This window comes from Lepisma saccharinum, chromosome 3 (genome assembly GCF_977018435.1).
Source record: "Lepisma saccharinum chromosome 3, izLepSacc3.1, whole genome shotgun sequence".
In the NCBI taxonomy this organism is placed as follows: domain Eukaryota; kingdom Metazoa; phylum Arthropoda; class Insecta; order Zygentoma; family Lepismatidae; genus Lepisma; species Lepisma saccharinum.
This window is the reverse complement of record NC_139231.1, coordinates 88,173,244-88,189,049: the sequence shown is the minus strand read 5'-3', so window position 1 is coordinate 88,189,049 and position 15,806 is coordinate 88,173,244. Positions and strand designations below refer to the sequence as shown.

The window sequence follows — 15,806 nt, the reverse complement described above, 5'->3', positions numbered from 1 at the left end:
TATGGCATCTTCTTCTTCTGATCAATATGGCATCTTCTTCTTATAATTAATATGGCATCTTCTTCTTATGATTAATGAATCTTCTTCTCCTTGTATTTAATAATTACATTGCCTTCTTCTTGCAATTAATAAGGCTTCTTCTTATAATTAATAATGATTCTTCTTCTTATAATTGCTACGGCTGCTGCTTCTTGTAATTAATACATATTGTGTACTTTTTCTTCTTTCTTTTCTTTATCGATCTTTTCAAATTGATGGAAATATTAATAAAACCGATCTCCCAAACAAACAAAGAGAAAGGGGTTAGTTAAAGATCGCCGCCTGGCCGGCGCTAACCTTAACTTGGAGCTACAATGTATGCGCATCCAAATGTGCTTGGGTGCTGCCGAGAAATGGTGCTACACCTGGGGAAAACAATCCAAAAGCCGCACGAAACTCTCAGTTCGTGGGAACTGTAAAAGACACAAAATCGAAATTGCAATTCGACTTCCTTACTTTTGTATATTAATCGCTTATGTCATTACTGAATGATAATTCCCCTTTTCTCCTTATTTATATCCTGTTATTATTTTAAACTTATTTATTTATTTCCTTATAATTAGTATTAATATATACAATCGTTATTTCATCCCATCTGCTCTTTCCGTTGTCTCTATTTACAATCGTATAAGTTCTCCTGGGTGGTGCCATCTCTTACCCACTTTCCAAACTTATTTATGCAGCATCTTTTATAACTGTTGTTCCTCTTGCATGCTGCCATCTATGGTCCTTTATTTCAAAGAAAAGCAACGCAGTTTGTGTACGTGACACGTATTGTACAGCATGATAAGGCACGGATGACATACATGCTTCAAGGCATGACTGGAAGTCTGAGCACCTCTCGAACGAGACAAAAGGCAAAAGTGCCAGAGAGTGTCGTGTCTCAGCGTGAACTGTGTGTAGACTGTCTGCTGAGTGTAGATTGCAGATATGTGCAGTATTAAGTTGTGACATATTTTCTGATGAATTTTAAAAAATTAAGGAGATTGTTAGAATCGAAGCAAAATCGTTAACAACTCCTAGGTGGCCATTCCATTCTCTGCAAATTGTGCTCCTGGAAGAATCTTTGAACAACATTAGCTGCATGACATTTCACGTTATCATGCATGAATAGTGCATTTTCCCCAAGTTCTCTCATCTGAGGAGAGTAATGACATGTGGCTCAAGGAACTCATCAGTGTAGCACCTCACATTTAAGGTCCCATTTCGAACTATGTAGAGATCAGTTTTTGATCCAAACTTGTACATTCCCAGACCATACCAGATCCACCTCCATAAGCAACAGTTGGTTGAATTGCTTGTGGATGGAAACGTTCAAGTCGTCGAGATGGTAAAGCAGCCTCCCTCAGTCTGTTTCTGTCAGTTCGATCACAAATTCACCAATAGGTCCTCCTACAGTTCTCGTGGACTTACGTGGCTGTTCCGTGATGCTTGTAAAGAAACTAAAATGATCCTGCGCTGGGGTTGTTTTCCTTTGGCAACTTGTTCCAGGGTGTCTGGCAACATTTCCATGCTCTTGAAAACTTTTTCATGTTGTACCCTGAACAACTGTCAGCATTCTTCAGGGTTGCTACGTGACTGGAAAACCTGGAAAATGGAAAAGTCAGGGAATTTGGTTGGTCAAGGAAAAGTCAGGGAATTTTGGATATTTTCTGGAATTTACGTGCATTTTGGAGTTGCAGGAGAACTAGTTACAAAATGAACGAACGGTTGGTTCATTTCCACTTCCGAATTCAGTTCTTGTGATTCCAGTCCCCCCAAAAGATTCAGTTCAGAAACTTGTTCCTCTCGTCATTATGACTTCTAGTCTGTTACGTACAAAATTATGGTTCCTTCGCATTTCAATTCTATATTTATTCACTCTCGGATCTAGGTTCTTGGATCCGTTCATTTTGCGACTCGTGCTTGTGAACCTGATCAAGACCGGAATTTGGAGAGGCATGAGATTTTTCCTTAGAGAACAAGCTACTCAAGACTGAACCTACGCACCAGCCATCCTCGGAATTCTTGCGGTAAAAAGGTTGCTTTTTTTTCTTTCTGCAAGAACACACCCGTTCGGAACCCATTCTCTTTTGATACGTGAAGCGGAGCAGGTTGGTGTTCGGACAGTTCATTGGTTTTGGATCTGCAATAAAGCTTGAAGAGCAGAATTTCACGTAACTGTCTGTGGTTGACGTCACACTGGACAGGTACGGACACCGAGTAAAGACAAAGAGACTCACTACTTCGTTCCCCCCGTGAACCCGTTCTGTGAATTTGAGTCCTTCATTTGCGACCCGTTTAGAAGCAACCTGATCAACTAGTTCATTTGCTCATTGTCGTAGTTTTTACATTGCAGGGATGTGTTACACCCCAGAAATTAGTAATTTTATGCAGTATCAGTGACGTCATTATTCGAATATGCACGTGTTTTGTGCGTGTAGAATGAATTTATTTTTTAAAGTCTGGTGCGAAATAGAGGAATTAAACGTACACTGGTCACACATCGTTGTTAGGTTAGAAATGTTGGTTTCATGCCGATAGTAATTTTACGTATTGTTTGCGTGTAGAATGAAATTATGCTGAAAAGTGGTGAAAATGAGCCCAAGTTCCTTTTGTTTTATTACGATTTCATCATGCTACAAATGCAGCTTCTACATGGTTCGATTTTGATTTATGTCTGTTAACACATACTGCAGAGTTTTAGCGATTACTTAAGATTTTGTGAATATATGCTTTTGTGGTTAGGTTAGGAATGTCAGGTTTGGTTGTCTTAGAATTAAAATAAAGACCCTGAATGGACTCTACTAAGGTTCCGATTTATTTCTACATTCATTCCCACTAGTTTACGATACTTACTGTCGCTTGTCAACCGGAGAATACCTTGTCCGTGGGAAGCGTGTATGATTGAGTAAGGTCATTTTGAAGGTTTTTTTTCAACATAAATAACTTTTTTCGAATCCAAATAGTGCTCATTATTTTAAGGAAGGTTCAAATTTTGTGTCACAATGATTGCCAAAATTCTATGATAATTAGATAAAAAAATTGGTTCCAGCATGTGGAAAACTCAAATAATGGAGATATTTGATTCCTAAGTATGGCCCGCGTATATTTTTTTTTTATGTGTATGGTTGGTCACCGGCCCCATTCAAGTTCTGAATTTCCGTAATATGTACTATTTTCAATAAATTAAAAAATATAATCATTAAACTTATTGCATATTTTCTAAAGGTACATGACCTAATTTTCTGTTGTTTCTCATTTGTATTGATATAGGCTAATTGAGGTTGTATACAGGTTACATTGTAAAGATTTGATATATGCCACATTTTTATTGATTTTTTTACACCACCTTAATTGTAATGACTTAGTGAAAATGGGGAATACAATAGTTATTTATTTTTTCATTGAATTGCATTATATTAATCACTTGGTAAATTTTCAGCTAATAACTGTGTTTATTCATATTCATAATAATTAACGTGCCTGCATATTTAATTGAAAAACATGAGGTTCAAAAGCAAAAATCATGACGACAAACATGTCTGGAAAAATTTTATTTCTGGTCTGGAAAACCTGGAAAAGTCAGGGAATTTCATAATCAAAAAATCGTAGCTACCCTGATTCTTGCAACATACCGCTGGGAATGACCCTCTTGTAGCAGTGTAACTGCATGAGTGGCTTCATTCGGCAACAATTGCTTTCAGTGCCTACCTTGGTCCTCACAATCAGCCATGGCTTCTAAGCATCACTGACCAACCGTCCCACCCACTTTGATTTGCGTTACATGAAGCATTTAAATATTTTTAACAAATGACAAGCAAAGCAGCAACGGGAATACCATCTTTTCTGTATCGAAGAACGTTTGAATTTAGCTGTAGCCATATTAGATAATTTGGTCATGCAGTCATTGTTTTCAAACCTAATGTTCTACATGAGACTACTTTTTTTTTTTTTTGAGCAGTTCAATAATTGTGCACCCAAGAGACACCCCCCTCCCCACACACACACATGCACACATCAAAAACAAAATTGCATGCTTAAAATAACTTGCAATTATACTGGTATAACACTGTTAACCGCGTACATAGTAAACTTAGTAATAATTGTAAACTTAATAATTAATTAAATTTTCATTTTAGTAGTACATTGTTCTCATTACTTTTATTTTCACTGCTTGTAGGCAATGCTGCAAATGATGGATGTGGATGCTGTGATGGAGAGACTGACTAGTATCCTATATGAGGCTTCACTTCCTCGGGACCCAAATCACTATAAAACTGGTTTTTGGGGAAGGGCACAAGTGAGTTTTTTCTGTGAAACAATTCTGGTAACAACACTGTCTGACTTTATTGAATTTGAATTGCAATTTAGTAAACCTGATCGAAACCTTTTAGTCATTGATGCCTGTAATTATGCAGATTTTATGAGTGATATTTCTGCAATTTTTGTACATAAAATTAATAACATATGCAATGTGTATAACATGAAATTGAGTTTTTAAGTGCACTTTATGCACAGAAAGGCTAATTGTGACTGGACCTACAGTTTAAAGTGGGATCCGGACCACGATGTGCCTCCACCGAGTATCGAACCCGAGACCCCTTGATTACAAGGTGATGACGCTACCACTGCGCCATCTGGGAGGCCACTAGAACATGAAATGTATAACTGACGATTCCTTTGAATCAGTATATGATGACAATTATCATTATAGAAATTCAGTTTAATGTAATCAGAATCACCAATAGCTAGGGACTTGGATTTTTTGCAAACGCATAACATAGAGAAAAAAGATATTTTTTTTTATATACATATTGCTTACATTGTAGAATTATTTCATTAATCAAACTTAGAATAAATGTCTGATGAAGGGAAAGTATGTTCTCCTGAAATTGTGTTTATGTGATTGTAAGAACCGTAAACTGCAAGAGAAATAATTCATTGAATTTTGTTAATTGTTGCAAAAATGTGTTTATGTATGTGCAGAGACATGTTCTAAACATGCTTTTCATGTATTCAGAATTGCAAAGTAATATGAATTAGGCATTTTGCCCTACTCATTTTGTGTTTCTATTTTCAGGTTGTTCACTATGCAATGGCCTTACTTGTATCATGGATGCATTCAAGCCAGGATGTTCGACAAGCCTTATTCACAGCTCCTAACTTTTCCACCTGGCTTCAGCGATTGGTGCTCGAGGACCCAGAACCTGCAGTCCGTAAGGAAGTTTGTACGGCACTCTACAGGCTATGTCTAGGCACATCGTGTAATAGTCCTTCAGCCACAAATCTTATGGCCCCTATGCTAGTTCATCTCCTAGAATATCTTTCCTTGGCTGAAAGCATGAGGCCACAAAAATTTGAGGTTTGTACTCAACATTTTGGAATTTGTATTTTTTAATATTGTGCATTTTTCTTATTCTCGTGCCATTTTGCTTTTTAACTATGCAGGGTGTTCTTATTCTTATGCCATTTTGCTTTTTAACTATACAGGGTGTTGCTGTTTAATGCAACAAATTATTGATGTGTGCAGAAGACACCATAGTGAACAACTTTTCTCAGTAATTTAAGCTCATTGATGTTGCATTTTAATGCTATTTGCCATTGAAAAACTGCATGTTGAAGTACAGTGTGTTTCATACTGGTTGTCTTGCTTTATGAAGCCTTGTCCATTAAGATGTTTTAAAATGCTTTATTGCTAGACAGCTGGGTGGCTGGGCATGTTGAGTGGTCAAGTCTATATCACCACTGAAATTCCCTAGTACCAGGCTCAAACTGGGTGTAGGTGTTCTTTGTGAGTGTCTCTTCATCAATTTCATCTAATTATCACTCATTGTCATCATTGTGGTTAGCCAAAAGTGGCAGAAAAGCAGCACTAAATATCAAGAATACAAAATTCAATTTTTCGTTGCTAGTTCTGTTAACAAAATTATGGATTGCAAACAAAGATGATAAACCACTTTCTCAATTCACCCATAAAATTGTTGTTCCTAAATTTGTGTGTGTGGCATGTCACCCTTACTGGTTCAAAAATTCAGACTAGTGTGGTGCCAATTACAGAACTATGACTAATTTTTTCTACCCTTTTCTCCTCTCATTCTGGTGAAAAAGAAAGCATTAAATTTCCTGCAGAGTGAACTGGCAATAAAAATAATTTAAAAGGCTTCATAAGTTTACATGTTATAGTCAATCAGAGTTAGGGTTTAATGACCTTTGAAACACACTGTAGCATAGTACTGATATTAAGTGTAATGTCCAAAGATGTTCATCATGTAGGGATTGCTCCAGGTGCTTACTTTTTCTCACTGCTTGCTTCCAGATGCTCAATCAGCAGGTGGAAGACGGAAAGGAGCCTTATGGGCCTGCTTGCAGAGACTACTTTTGGCTCTTATGTAGACTTGTCGACAGTTTATCGGAAGAAGTAGTTAAAGGTATGGGAAGGTATTTTGTGGATAGAAAATATTCTGAACTCCGTATTTGAAAATATCTAAAAATAATTTTGTCACAGTTTATTTTAACTTGCTTATTATTGTATAGTGCCTTTCATGGTCAAATCGTCCATGGAGTGGCAGCAAGTGCATCTGGCAGCGAGAGTTCGTCTGCCGGCAAACTTGATGCAACATCTGCGTAACTTGAAAAGCGCTTTGTGATGAAATAAGCTCGTAGAAATTGATGGACAGTTACAATTAGAATAAACACGTACGTTGTTACAAGAGGCGTTGGAAATGTTCTCCTCCTGCATTCATACATTTACAGTTTTTCACTTACATGTATCAGTTCCTCTTCCGAAATTGCTTCAATTTCTCTCCTGATATTTTCTTTCAATTCTTCTAATATATGGCTTCAGGTTTAAAAGCTTGGTAGCTCGCCATGCAGATGACTTAAAAATGTCTGTTTCTTGTGCAAGGTGCCGGAGGTATTTTTGAGAAGTCTGTTTCTTGTGCAAGGTGCCGGAGGTATTTTTGAGGAGTGTGTTCCAATAATGCTTCAACGTTGTTGACTTTCTCCTCGGTAAACACACGTCATTTCACCCTTCGCTTCTTATCAAGGACAGACCCTGTTTCCCTAAATTTGTTCACAAGTTTTCGAACACTTTCTCTATGTGGAACAGCAACATCTGGGAATTCTGATGCGAAACGCCTTATACCTTCCTTCCCTACAAGAATTAGTAATGACTTGAGAGTTGTACATAAAAATTCGTTGTTTTAAATTGTACGGATAGCATGGCAATATCAGAAAGAACCAGTAAAATGTAAACTAAAACAAGACAATCTAAAATGCTTGTTAACACCTTAACACTTCACAAACACGTGCAAACTGGACACCAGTTATCTGGATACTGAAGCGCTGATGCATCCAGTGCCAAGGTCAGTGTACACCTGTGGATCTAAATGTCGGCAGACACGGTCCCACCTGCCCGGCTAGCTGGCCGCCGCTCCGCAGGCGACTCGTCCATGAAAGGTACTGTATAATGTGAATATAGAGCAAAATACAATACAACCTTTTTAAAAATATATTAGGATTTGCCAGAGACATTAATTACTGTAACAAATTGTCCAAAAAACAAGAGAAACTTTATTTTCACCATTGACATTTCAATATTTTGGTCTTGAAATTTCATCTTGGTTTCAAAGTAAACACCATGTTAAATTACAGCACTCTGGCCTCTGATATGGGAAGTCCTGGGTCAAATTCTAATAAAAACAATAAAACTTTGCTGATGACCTGTGAGTAGAATTGCAGAAATGCTTAAAAATTAATAGTACCAGATAGTAGTCTAGAAAACCAAACGACATTGGCAAAAACTGAGAACAAATTATACCATATTATAATGAGTCAGTTCAAGAAGGCTGAAATAGTCCCCCCTCCTTTTCTTCCCATGCTTGTATTCTGTTTCTCAAGAATCCAAACCTTTACATTCTTATCTGAAGACAATGTAGATAGTAAAGGTACGAAATTATGGTGTCAAAATACAGTGGCAAATACAATTTCATTTTAAAAGCAAATTAGAATAATGTCTCATTGATCAGAAAGTTCTTTTTATCATAACTGTACCATTCTTTTGCAGAAAGTATTGAAGATCCTCAAGCATGTATATTGGATGTGGATGGATTGGCAAAGAGAGTGTCACAGGCTATATTGGGTCGAGAATATTTGGAAACTAGACACAACACAGTTGAGGATGATGGCTTGATAGGATTATTGAATGTAATGATGAACATAGTGAAACACAATCCTCCTTTTAAGACTAGCAAAGAAGGGGAAGATTTTCTTGTTCAGGTATTTACAAGGATATCAGTTAATTTATTTGACCAGATTAGCAGATGTTCAGTTTCTGAATTTTGTAGTAAATTACAGTGACACATCATGTTAAAATTATTGCTTGTTAAATATTACATACTTGAGAAAAAAAAAAGTTTTTTTTTCGTTTCAAAAGTTTGTACACAAATTCAGGTTCTTTCACCATTAATCTTATTTTCTTCTTTCATTTTATGCTTCCTGAATATTTAGAGTAAACCAATTACATATTGTAAACAGTCAACTTAATTGTGATAATTCATAGCACTAGCAGAAATTGTTTTTTGTTGCATGTAATTAATTGTATCTGTTGAATACAATGTAAATGCATTAATACTAATATGCTTTCAATTCATAATTTATGATGTGTACGACTTATACTCACTTTTATATAGAGTAATTCATATTTTCAATAAATTAATCAAAAATACAAAACTTTTGTACTTACTTGTAGCGAGTATCTATTATTTCAAATGACGTTTCGGGAACAACTGTTCCCTTCTTCAGGTTCATTTTCTCGGCTACCAGAAATATGTCTTAGCCACGTCAGATAATCTCAAACATCAGGAAAAAAGGAAACTGTAAAGTTTAGATGGCAGAATTTGGAAAATGTTTCTAAAACCTTTACTACCCCCATGTTCCCTCGTCTGTTTAAAACCGTAGCTCTAAAAACTTCTCGATCTAAAAAACTATATACAATTTAAACGTTAAAAAGATGCCCGCTTGTTCACTTCCCCGTGCTGACTGTTGGTTTATTCCTCGCTGTATGCAGGAGGTTGTGCACGTGCTGTTTCTCTCCTCACTACGCTTCCCCTCCAATTTCCCCTCTCTATTATGTCAAGTCAAGTTTGAAGTCGCGTGCTATTTGGGCCTCGTGGATTACACCTGGGGTGACTTGGAAACCTATTTTCTTGAATTCTCATTTTTCCCATTTCTTGAACATCCCTATCCATATTTCATCTACATTTCCATCTTCTCCATGAAATAATAGATACTCACTAGACGTAAGTACAAAAGTTTTGTATTTTTGATTAATTTATTGAAAATACGAATTAATATGCTTTCAAATTATGTAAGTTTTTATGAATAATTGTGTAGTAACATTTACGTTTTATTGTTTTATTTAATTTTTAAGTTCCATATTACAGGGAAACTCTGATTTTACATTTTTCCTTCCTAGTCCCAATAAAGCAATATGTTACAAACTTTTTCCCTGGGTTATACATTTCCGTTTTATAAGATCTTTATCTACAGTCCGCTGAAAAGTTTACAATTGAGGTTCTACTGTATTGTGAGCAGTGACAATCATTAAAGATAAATGCAAAATGTATTTTTAATGAAGATAGTTTAACTTTATGATTCCAGAAGCGTGCGGTAAGGAAAGGCGGGGCAAGCAAGCCCCGCTTGCGTTGTTTTTTAAAACTCTCTTGATATCTTAAGTTCGTTTTTTTCAATGCCTTTATACACATTAGAATAGAAATTATTTCCTATAAGATATTTACATTGCAGAATTTTCATTTCCTTGATTTTCTGTTCTTTTGGCTTGAAACATAAACCGGCTACACCCTTGACTACACTGGGCGATGCGGCACGACTGACCGCGTTAGAAAAAGAGGACTGCTCGCCTTTCTCCCCACTTTTCGAGTGACTTATGCAGTTTTTGCATGGACACTGTCCATCCCCGTTTACGAAGAAAAAAGACCGAGGGCAAGCAACACCAAGACCGCATCTGTCTTTGGCAAGGATGTTTGAAAGAATTCTGCCACACTGGCCACAAGTGTTGCTAACTACCAGAATTTTCTGTGCATCCGTAGCACCACCTAACACGGTACGATTTTCATGTTTGAAACTATTGTAATCAACAAATTACATTATGAAGTTAGCCAGTGATCACCAGTGGTATGCTATTTATAAGAAATGAAATCACAGCCGGTACTTGAACATATTCGTCATGTGGTCAGTTACTCGGAAATATGGAGGTAGGGTGAAAAGGAAGGTTAATTAATTTAGAAGCATGGGTTCTGCGGATTAGTGTTGTTTTTTACTGTGATATTGTGCTGTGTTTTTCTGTTCTTTGTGTCGTGTTTTTGTACCTGGTGTAAAAGTATGATTCTACATTGAAAATTTCCACCGTGGTTGACATACCAGACGAGCCTTCGATTTGCAGTGGTGCAGGTAAGGTCTTGATTAGAGACCTTCTTTCAAAACCATTCAGTTCGAGAACATATGGTGAAAAGTTGGGAGCTTGTGAACCATGAGCGACCATGTCCTGAACTGTGCATAACCAAATCAACTAATGAAGATGGGAAAGTTTTCATTAGGCAGTTTAAAACATCTCAGTACAACAATATTATGTGGTTATGTGGCCGCAATGATCTTAATAAATTATTTTGTTGGCCATGTGTTTTGTTCAATACAAATTTAGGAACATGGAACTATACAAGCTACAGTGACTTGAGCAATTTTTACAATGCAGTGCAAAGATATGAACATTCCCAGAATCACATCTGCGCTTGCGTCCAACTGAAGACAAGTCATGATTCATAATTTTAGCCAAGTAAGAAACTGAAACCCGTCCGTTTATTTAAGATCGAAACTTTATGCTAATAGGATGTTTATTATTTTCAGGGTTAAAAAAGAACGTAATTTAATTTACAGTTGCCCTCAAATATCAAGTAAATCATTATTTTCTTCATGGTTGAAATTTACAAGTTTATATCGAGAGGCTGTTTTTCTTCTTTATAAACCGTGCAGCGAAGATTTGATTTTATGGTATGTATGCACTTCACACACTCAAGCCCGATACTTCACCATTATGCACATTATTGTAAGTAGGTATGTGTGTAGACCTATATTATATTTGAAATTGTTATAATTAACCGAAACGAAAAATTAACCCATCGCTTGCCTATCACGAAAGGTCACTGCATGCCCCTGTATGATTCCATTGTCAACATTTTTAAAATGTGCACAAGTTTCATATTCTAAGAAGTATATTATTGTAATTGTTATTTTGCAGGTGTTTGACTTCCTGTTTGCGTTGCCAAATCCAAGGAAAAGGTACTTACCAAAATGTAAATCTCAGTTATCACGTTCCTCTGCTTATGACCTGCTTGTGGAGTTAGTGAAGAGTGCTCCAGAAAATTATAGTCTTCTGCATAAGAAGTTGCTTGGTCAGCATCAACCAGGTACTATTACTGTTAAAATATTGTAAGGTGTTTTGTAGGGATGGGACCAATATGACATTTTTGCCAGTTTGTTGTAAAGTACCTTCTAAAATTTACTGACATTGATAGCCAGTAACTTTATTGTCCAATATTTCTATAAATAATCTATAATTCAGTGAAAAATTCTGCATTTTTTTATCAATATGAAGGTATAAATCATACTTGCTGCTTTTGATGTCTAAATGCACTGTTCTTCCTATAAGGTAATAGCATTGCAGTCATCTGTAGCATACATTAACTAAGGATGTGATAATGCCATGGAAGTTTATCATGAAACATTTGCAGAATATAGTTTATAGGTACAGTGAAACCCCGATTTTATGTTTTCAGGGGCCCGTAAATAAAAAACGTAAAATGCGGGAAACGTAAAAAGCGAAAAAGCATAAGGGAGGGGTGAAACTCAAGTGTCAGCAAGAAATAACTACACAATCGACTTTTTAGGGGATGTATTGTATCAAAAATTATTTAACAATAGTAAAGAAGTGTGGTAATGAATGAATTTCTAAGGACAAAAGCAAGATGTGATGTGAAAGTAAATGACGGATTAATGGAACCCACTTTCGAGGGTAGGGACGGTGGATGACCTGCTTCTAACTGCCGCCTATTAGGTTCAGTTTATGCATCTGATTGTGTGAGATCTCCGTTTACTCTGTAAACTGGTAATTAGTTTTATTTTTAGAAGTCCCGGGTAATTGGAGGGAGGGAGGTGATCATTTGTAGCTGGATGCCCAGCATCTTTATATACTGTAATCAAAGTGTCCTGAAGACGTGCAGAATGGTTCAGATTCCACTTTCAGCTGCATATGTATCCAGTCCTGATCAGCCCAACAGCATGAAGTGAACAAAACAAGCTTTGTCAAAGTTACGCATTTTTAGACGTCGCAATAAATTATCAGTGACGTGCGCAGGATTTTCAAAAGGGGGGAATGGGGTTACGTATACTTGTTATAGTAGTCAGCCCTCACTTTGCCATCTTTTCCTGCCCTTGACGTTTTTTTTTTTTTTATGGCTTATGACTCCCATCACCCTCTTTGGGTACGCCACTGATTGTTATTTATATCCATGTTAATTGATGATTTATCATTGGATTTAGAAGTCTTGTGGAGGTCAAACACCCCTTCCACCAATAGTTTCCCCGTAAATAACGTTTCCTTTTTTTTTTTCATCAACGTTTAATATTGCGTGATTTATTTTCAGGACGTGAATGGTTGCGAAGAAAAGTGGCAATTATATTATTCTTAGCATCATGTGTATTTCCTTCCTGCACTGCTCTGTGTGTTCAAGGTGTTATCAGAAGGCAGAACAAAAAAAGAAAAAAAAAAGCTATTCTTTTTCTAACTCCTCGCTTTGTGTCTGGTATTCATACTTCCTAATCGTCAAAACAAAACAACCTTTGGAGAGGAGATTCAAAACAATGCTGTTTTTCTTCCCTTCAGAGCAGATGAGTCATAGCTCTGGAGCGAGGATGAACAGGTGGTGAAAGGGTGCTGAACAAGTCTTATCAGAAGTGTGCTTATTTCTAGGGTTGTTAAAGGTCCAGGAACCCATAAATTCTAATGGGTTCTATTGGGTACCGCTCTAGAACCGGAACCTTTTTTCTCGCACAATATAAATTCGGTTCAAGTTGCATATTGTTACATTGAAAAAAGGTTCCTGGACCGTATTTAAATTGATGCAGGAAAAGAGGTTCCTGGACCTAATTGAAGTTCTTCCCTAAAAAAGGTTCCTGGACTGAATTGAAATTCATTCGGGAAAAAAGGTTCCTGGACCAAATTTAACTTCATCCGGAAGAAAGGTTCCTGGACCGTATTGAAATTGATCTGGAAAAAAGGTTCCTGGACCGAATTGAAATTATTTAAATATGAAACTGTTATACACTGTGTAGAACTCATTTACATTTGCTGATTTTCTCTCCCAGTCCGGGATTGAATTTATTTATAAAATTGCGTTCTAAACATGTCCGGGAGTACGTTTTACGTTGGAATATCACACTGCGGTTGTAGAAAACGTAGCGCAGGGAATAAATCACAATGCTGTTGTTCTCTCGTGGGCCAGATTCAAAAACTCCCTTGTCAAAGAGTTACTGTACATAATGTAATGGACTATATGGCGTCATATTGAGTTCAAACAAACCTGTCACGTGTTGCTCCGGCATTCGATCCAGGAACCGCAGCCAATTGGAGCCGTTGATGAGGTAATTTGAGGCTGCTATGTTCCAAGGAGATATTACAACAGGGAACGGCAGTGCTGCTACAACCAAGTGAAGGAACGCTCGCGAGAGAATGGGGCTATATGGAGAGTGACTTGACTGCATCGTTTGCGTTTCGCCCATATCTACATTGTACAGCCATGGACACTTCCGGCTTGTAATGAATACAGTGACTTTCAACGGAATCGTTACAAACTGGCTGTGTCCGTGACTGTACCTTAAATTCTTGAGACAGCCAGCACCTAGATTAGTTTTTCATGCTCACAAGTGGATAATTGTTTATCGTCAGGTCCGTATTTCACTACGGAACTTGGACTCTATTTAACCCTCTGTCATCCGCGTCCTTGCCGCCTCATCCAAACCAACGTTATTTACGTGAATTATTGATGCAAATCGAGATTGAATTACACTAGCACTTACTGGAAATCAGGGAAAATATACATGAATGCAAAGATGTCCATTTCGGACATTTTTATTAGTTATTAGAAGAAATTTTAACAAAAATGATTGAGTGTCATACAATTACAAGATTAGGCTCTTGAAGCAAATGCACCAAAATATTATTCTAAAAGTAATTAAAAGTTTTCCATATAATGAAGGCACTAAAATGTGCACTCACCATTCACAAAAATATCAAAGTATTTTCAAAAAGTTATTAACGTTTTTTTGTTTTTTTTTCCAAGTTTTTCAACGTATGTTTCAGAACGAATTGAAATTATACAACTTATATGGGCTTGGAAAGGAACTATTTGTTCCAAAATTCTCTGTCAAAATCTCTCTGACTCGCAGAAAAAACAATCGAATGTAGAAAACACACCTTGAAGAAACTTACAAAATATTTTTAAAATGTTCAAATCTCAATTTGTTTCTCGTACTCTTATGAGGTATATGTAAGAAAGGACATACTGACTCAAATATAAGGAACCGAATGTTGTCACTTTTCAATATCGTTATTTAGATAACTCCAACATTTCATATGGGTACTGCAATGGTTTTAGCATACAAATAATTTGTATTCCGAACAGCGTACAGTGGTTTTATTCTTCTAATTTCCCCCAAGTTCATGGCTGGTATGTTGTGATTTAAGGTAGGAAGCGTCCCTTGTGGTATCAAGTGCCGCTGAAGGGGGACCGGTCACTTGAGGGGTGTGTAATCAACTGAAAGAATGGCAGAAAAAATGCACCAATGCCTCTATGTTTTCGGGGAAATAGTGAAGATAAGTTACCTGGTGCTTTCCCGACCATTAATGCGCTGGTAAGGAAAATATTTCAAAATTTAAAAAAAGGCAGCACTCAGTGTAATGTGGGTTACGGAGGGTTAAACTGATTAAAAAAAAGGTTCCTGGACCGTATTTAAATTGATCCTGGAATAAAGGTTCCTGGACCAAATTTAAATTGGTTTGGAAAAAAGGTTCCTGGACCGATATATTGCCGACACGGTATATATCGCCAAATATCGTGATGATATATCGCCAACATGATATATATCGCCAAAATATCGTGACGATATATTGTCTAGTTGATATCGCCTGGACGATATTTTTTCAATATCGCGATATATCATCTGGACGATACTAGTGATGATACCATAGGGGGCATGAGAAAGCAAACGCTGCCCTTCCCCTCTGCAAATGAGAAAAAGGGGAAGGTAAAGTTTGCCATGCACTTTGCACCATGCCGTGATCCATATACAGCATGTTTGAAAAAGAACTCCCTAGTTTTAATGTGTCCTAGAATCTGTACAAAGTGACATACAGTATTCTAGTTGTGGTGTTTGATTCATCAACTCTCCAAGTTTGGCACCCTTGCAGTTGGTAGATCTGCTTGACCTTGAGACGGCACCAGTGCTGTGTTTTTTCCTTTGTTCCCTCAGTTCAGTTCCGGCGTTCGTGTAGTGCAGAGCAACTCAGCAACAATGTGTACTCCGCAACAGAAAGCGCAGTGTGTTATTTGGTTTGTGAAAACTGAGTCAGTTATAACAGTGCAACGTAATTTTAGACATCAGTATGGTGTAATTTTAGACGTCAGTATGGTGGTGAACCACCTACAGCAAAA

General features: G+C 37.0%; 1 protein-coding gene across 2 annotated transcripts in view; it reads left to right on the top strand.

The window, feature by feature from the left end:
- Window positions 1-15,806, top strand: part of puf (ubiquitinyl hydrolase 1 puf) — a 186,156-nt gene that overhangs the window by 88,451 nt on the left and 81,899 nt on the right. For both annotated transcript variants that reach the window (XM_083118991.1, XM_083118990.1), the window contains 5 exons: window positions 4,202-4,321; window positions 5,102-5,383; window positions 6,338-6,449; window positions 8,087-8,298; window positions 11,336-11,504. In XM_083118991.1, the coding sequence (XP_082975117.1) occupies window positions 4,202-4,321; window positions 5,102-5,383; window positions 6,338-6,449; window positions 8,087-8,298; window positions 11,336-11,504 (895 nt within the window). The remainder of the gene's footprint in view (window positions 1-4,201; window positions 4,322-5,101; window positions 5,384-6,337; window positions 6,450-8,086; window positions 8,299-11,335; window positions 11,505-15,806) is intronic.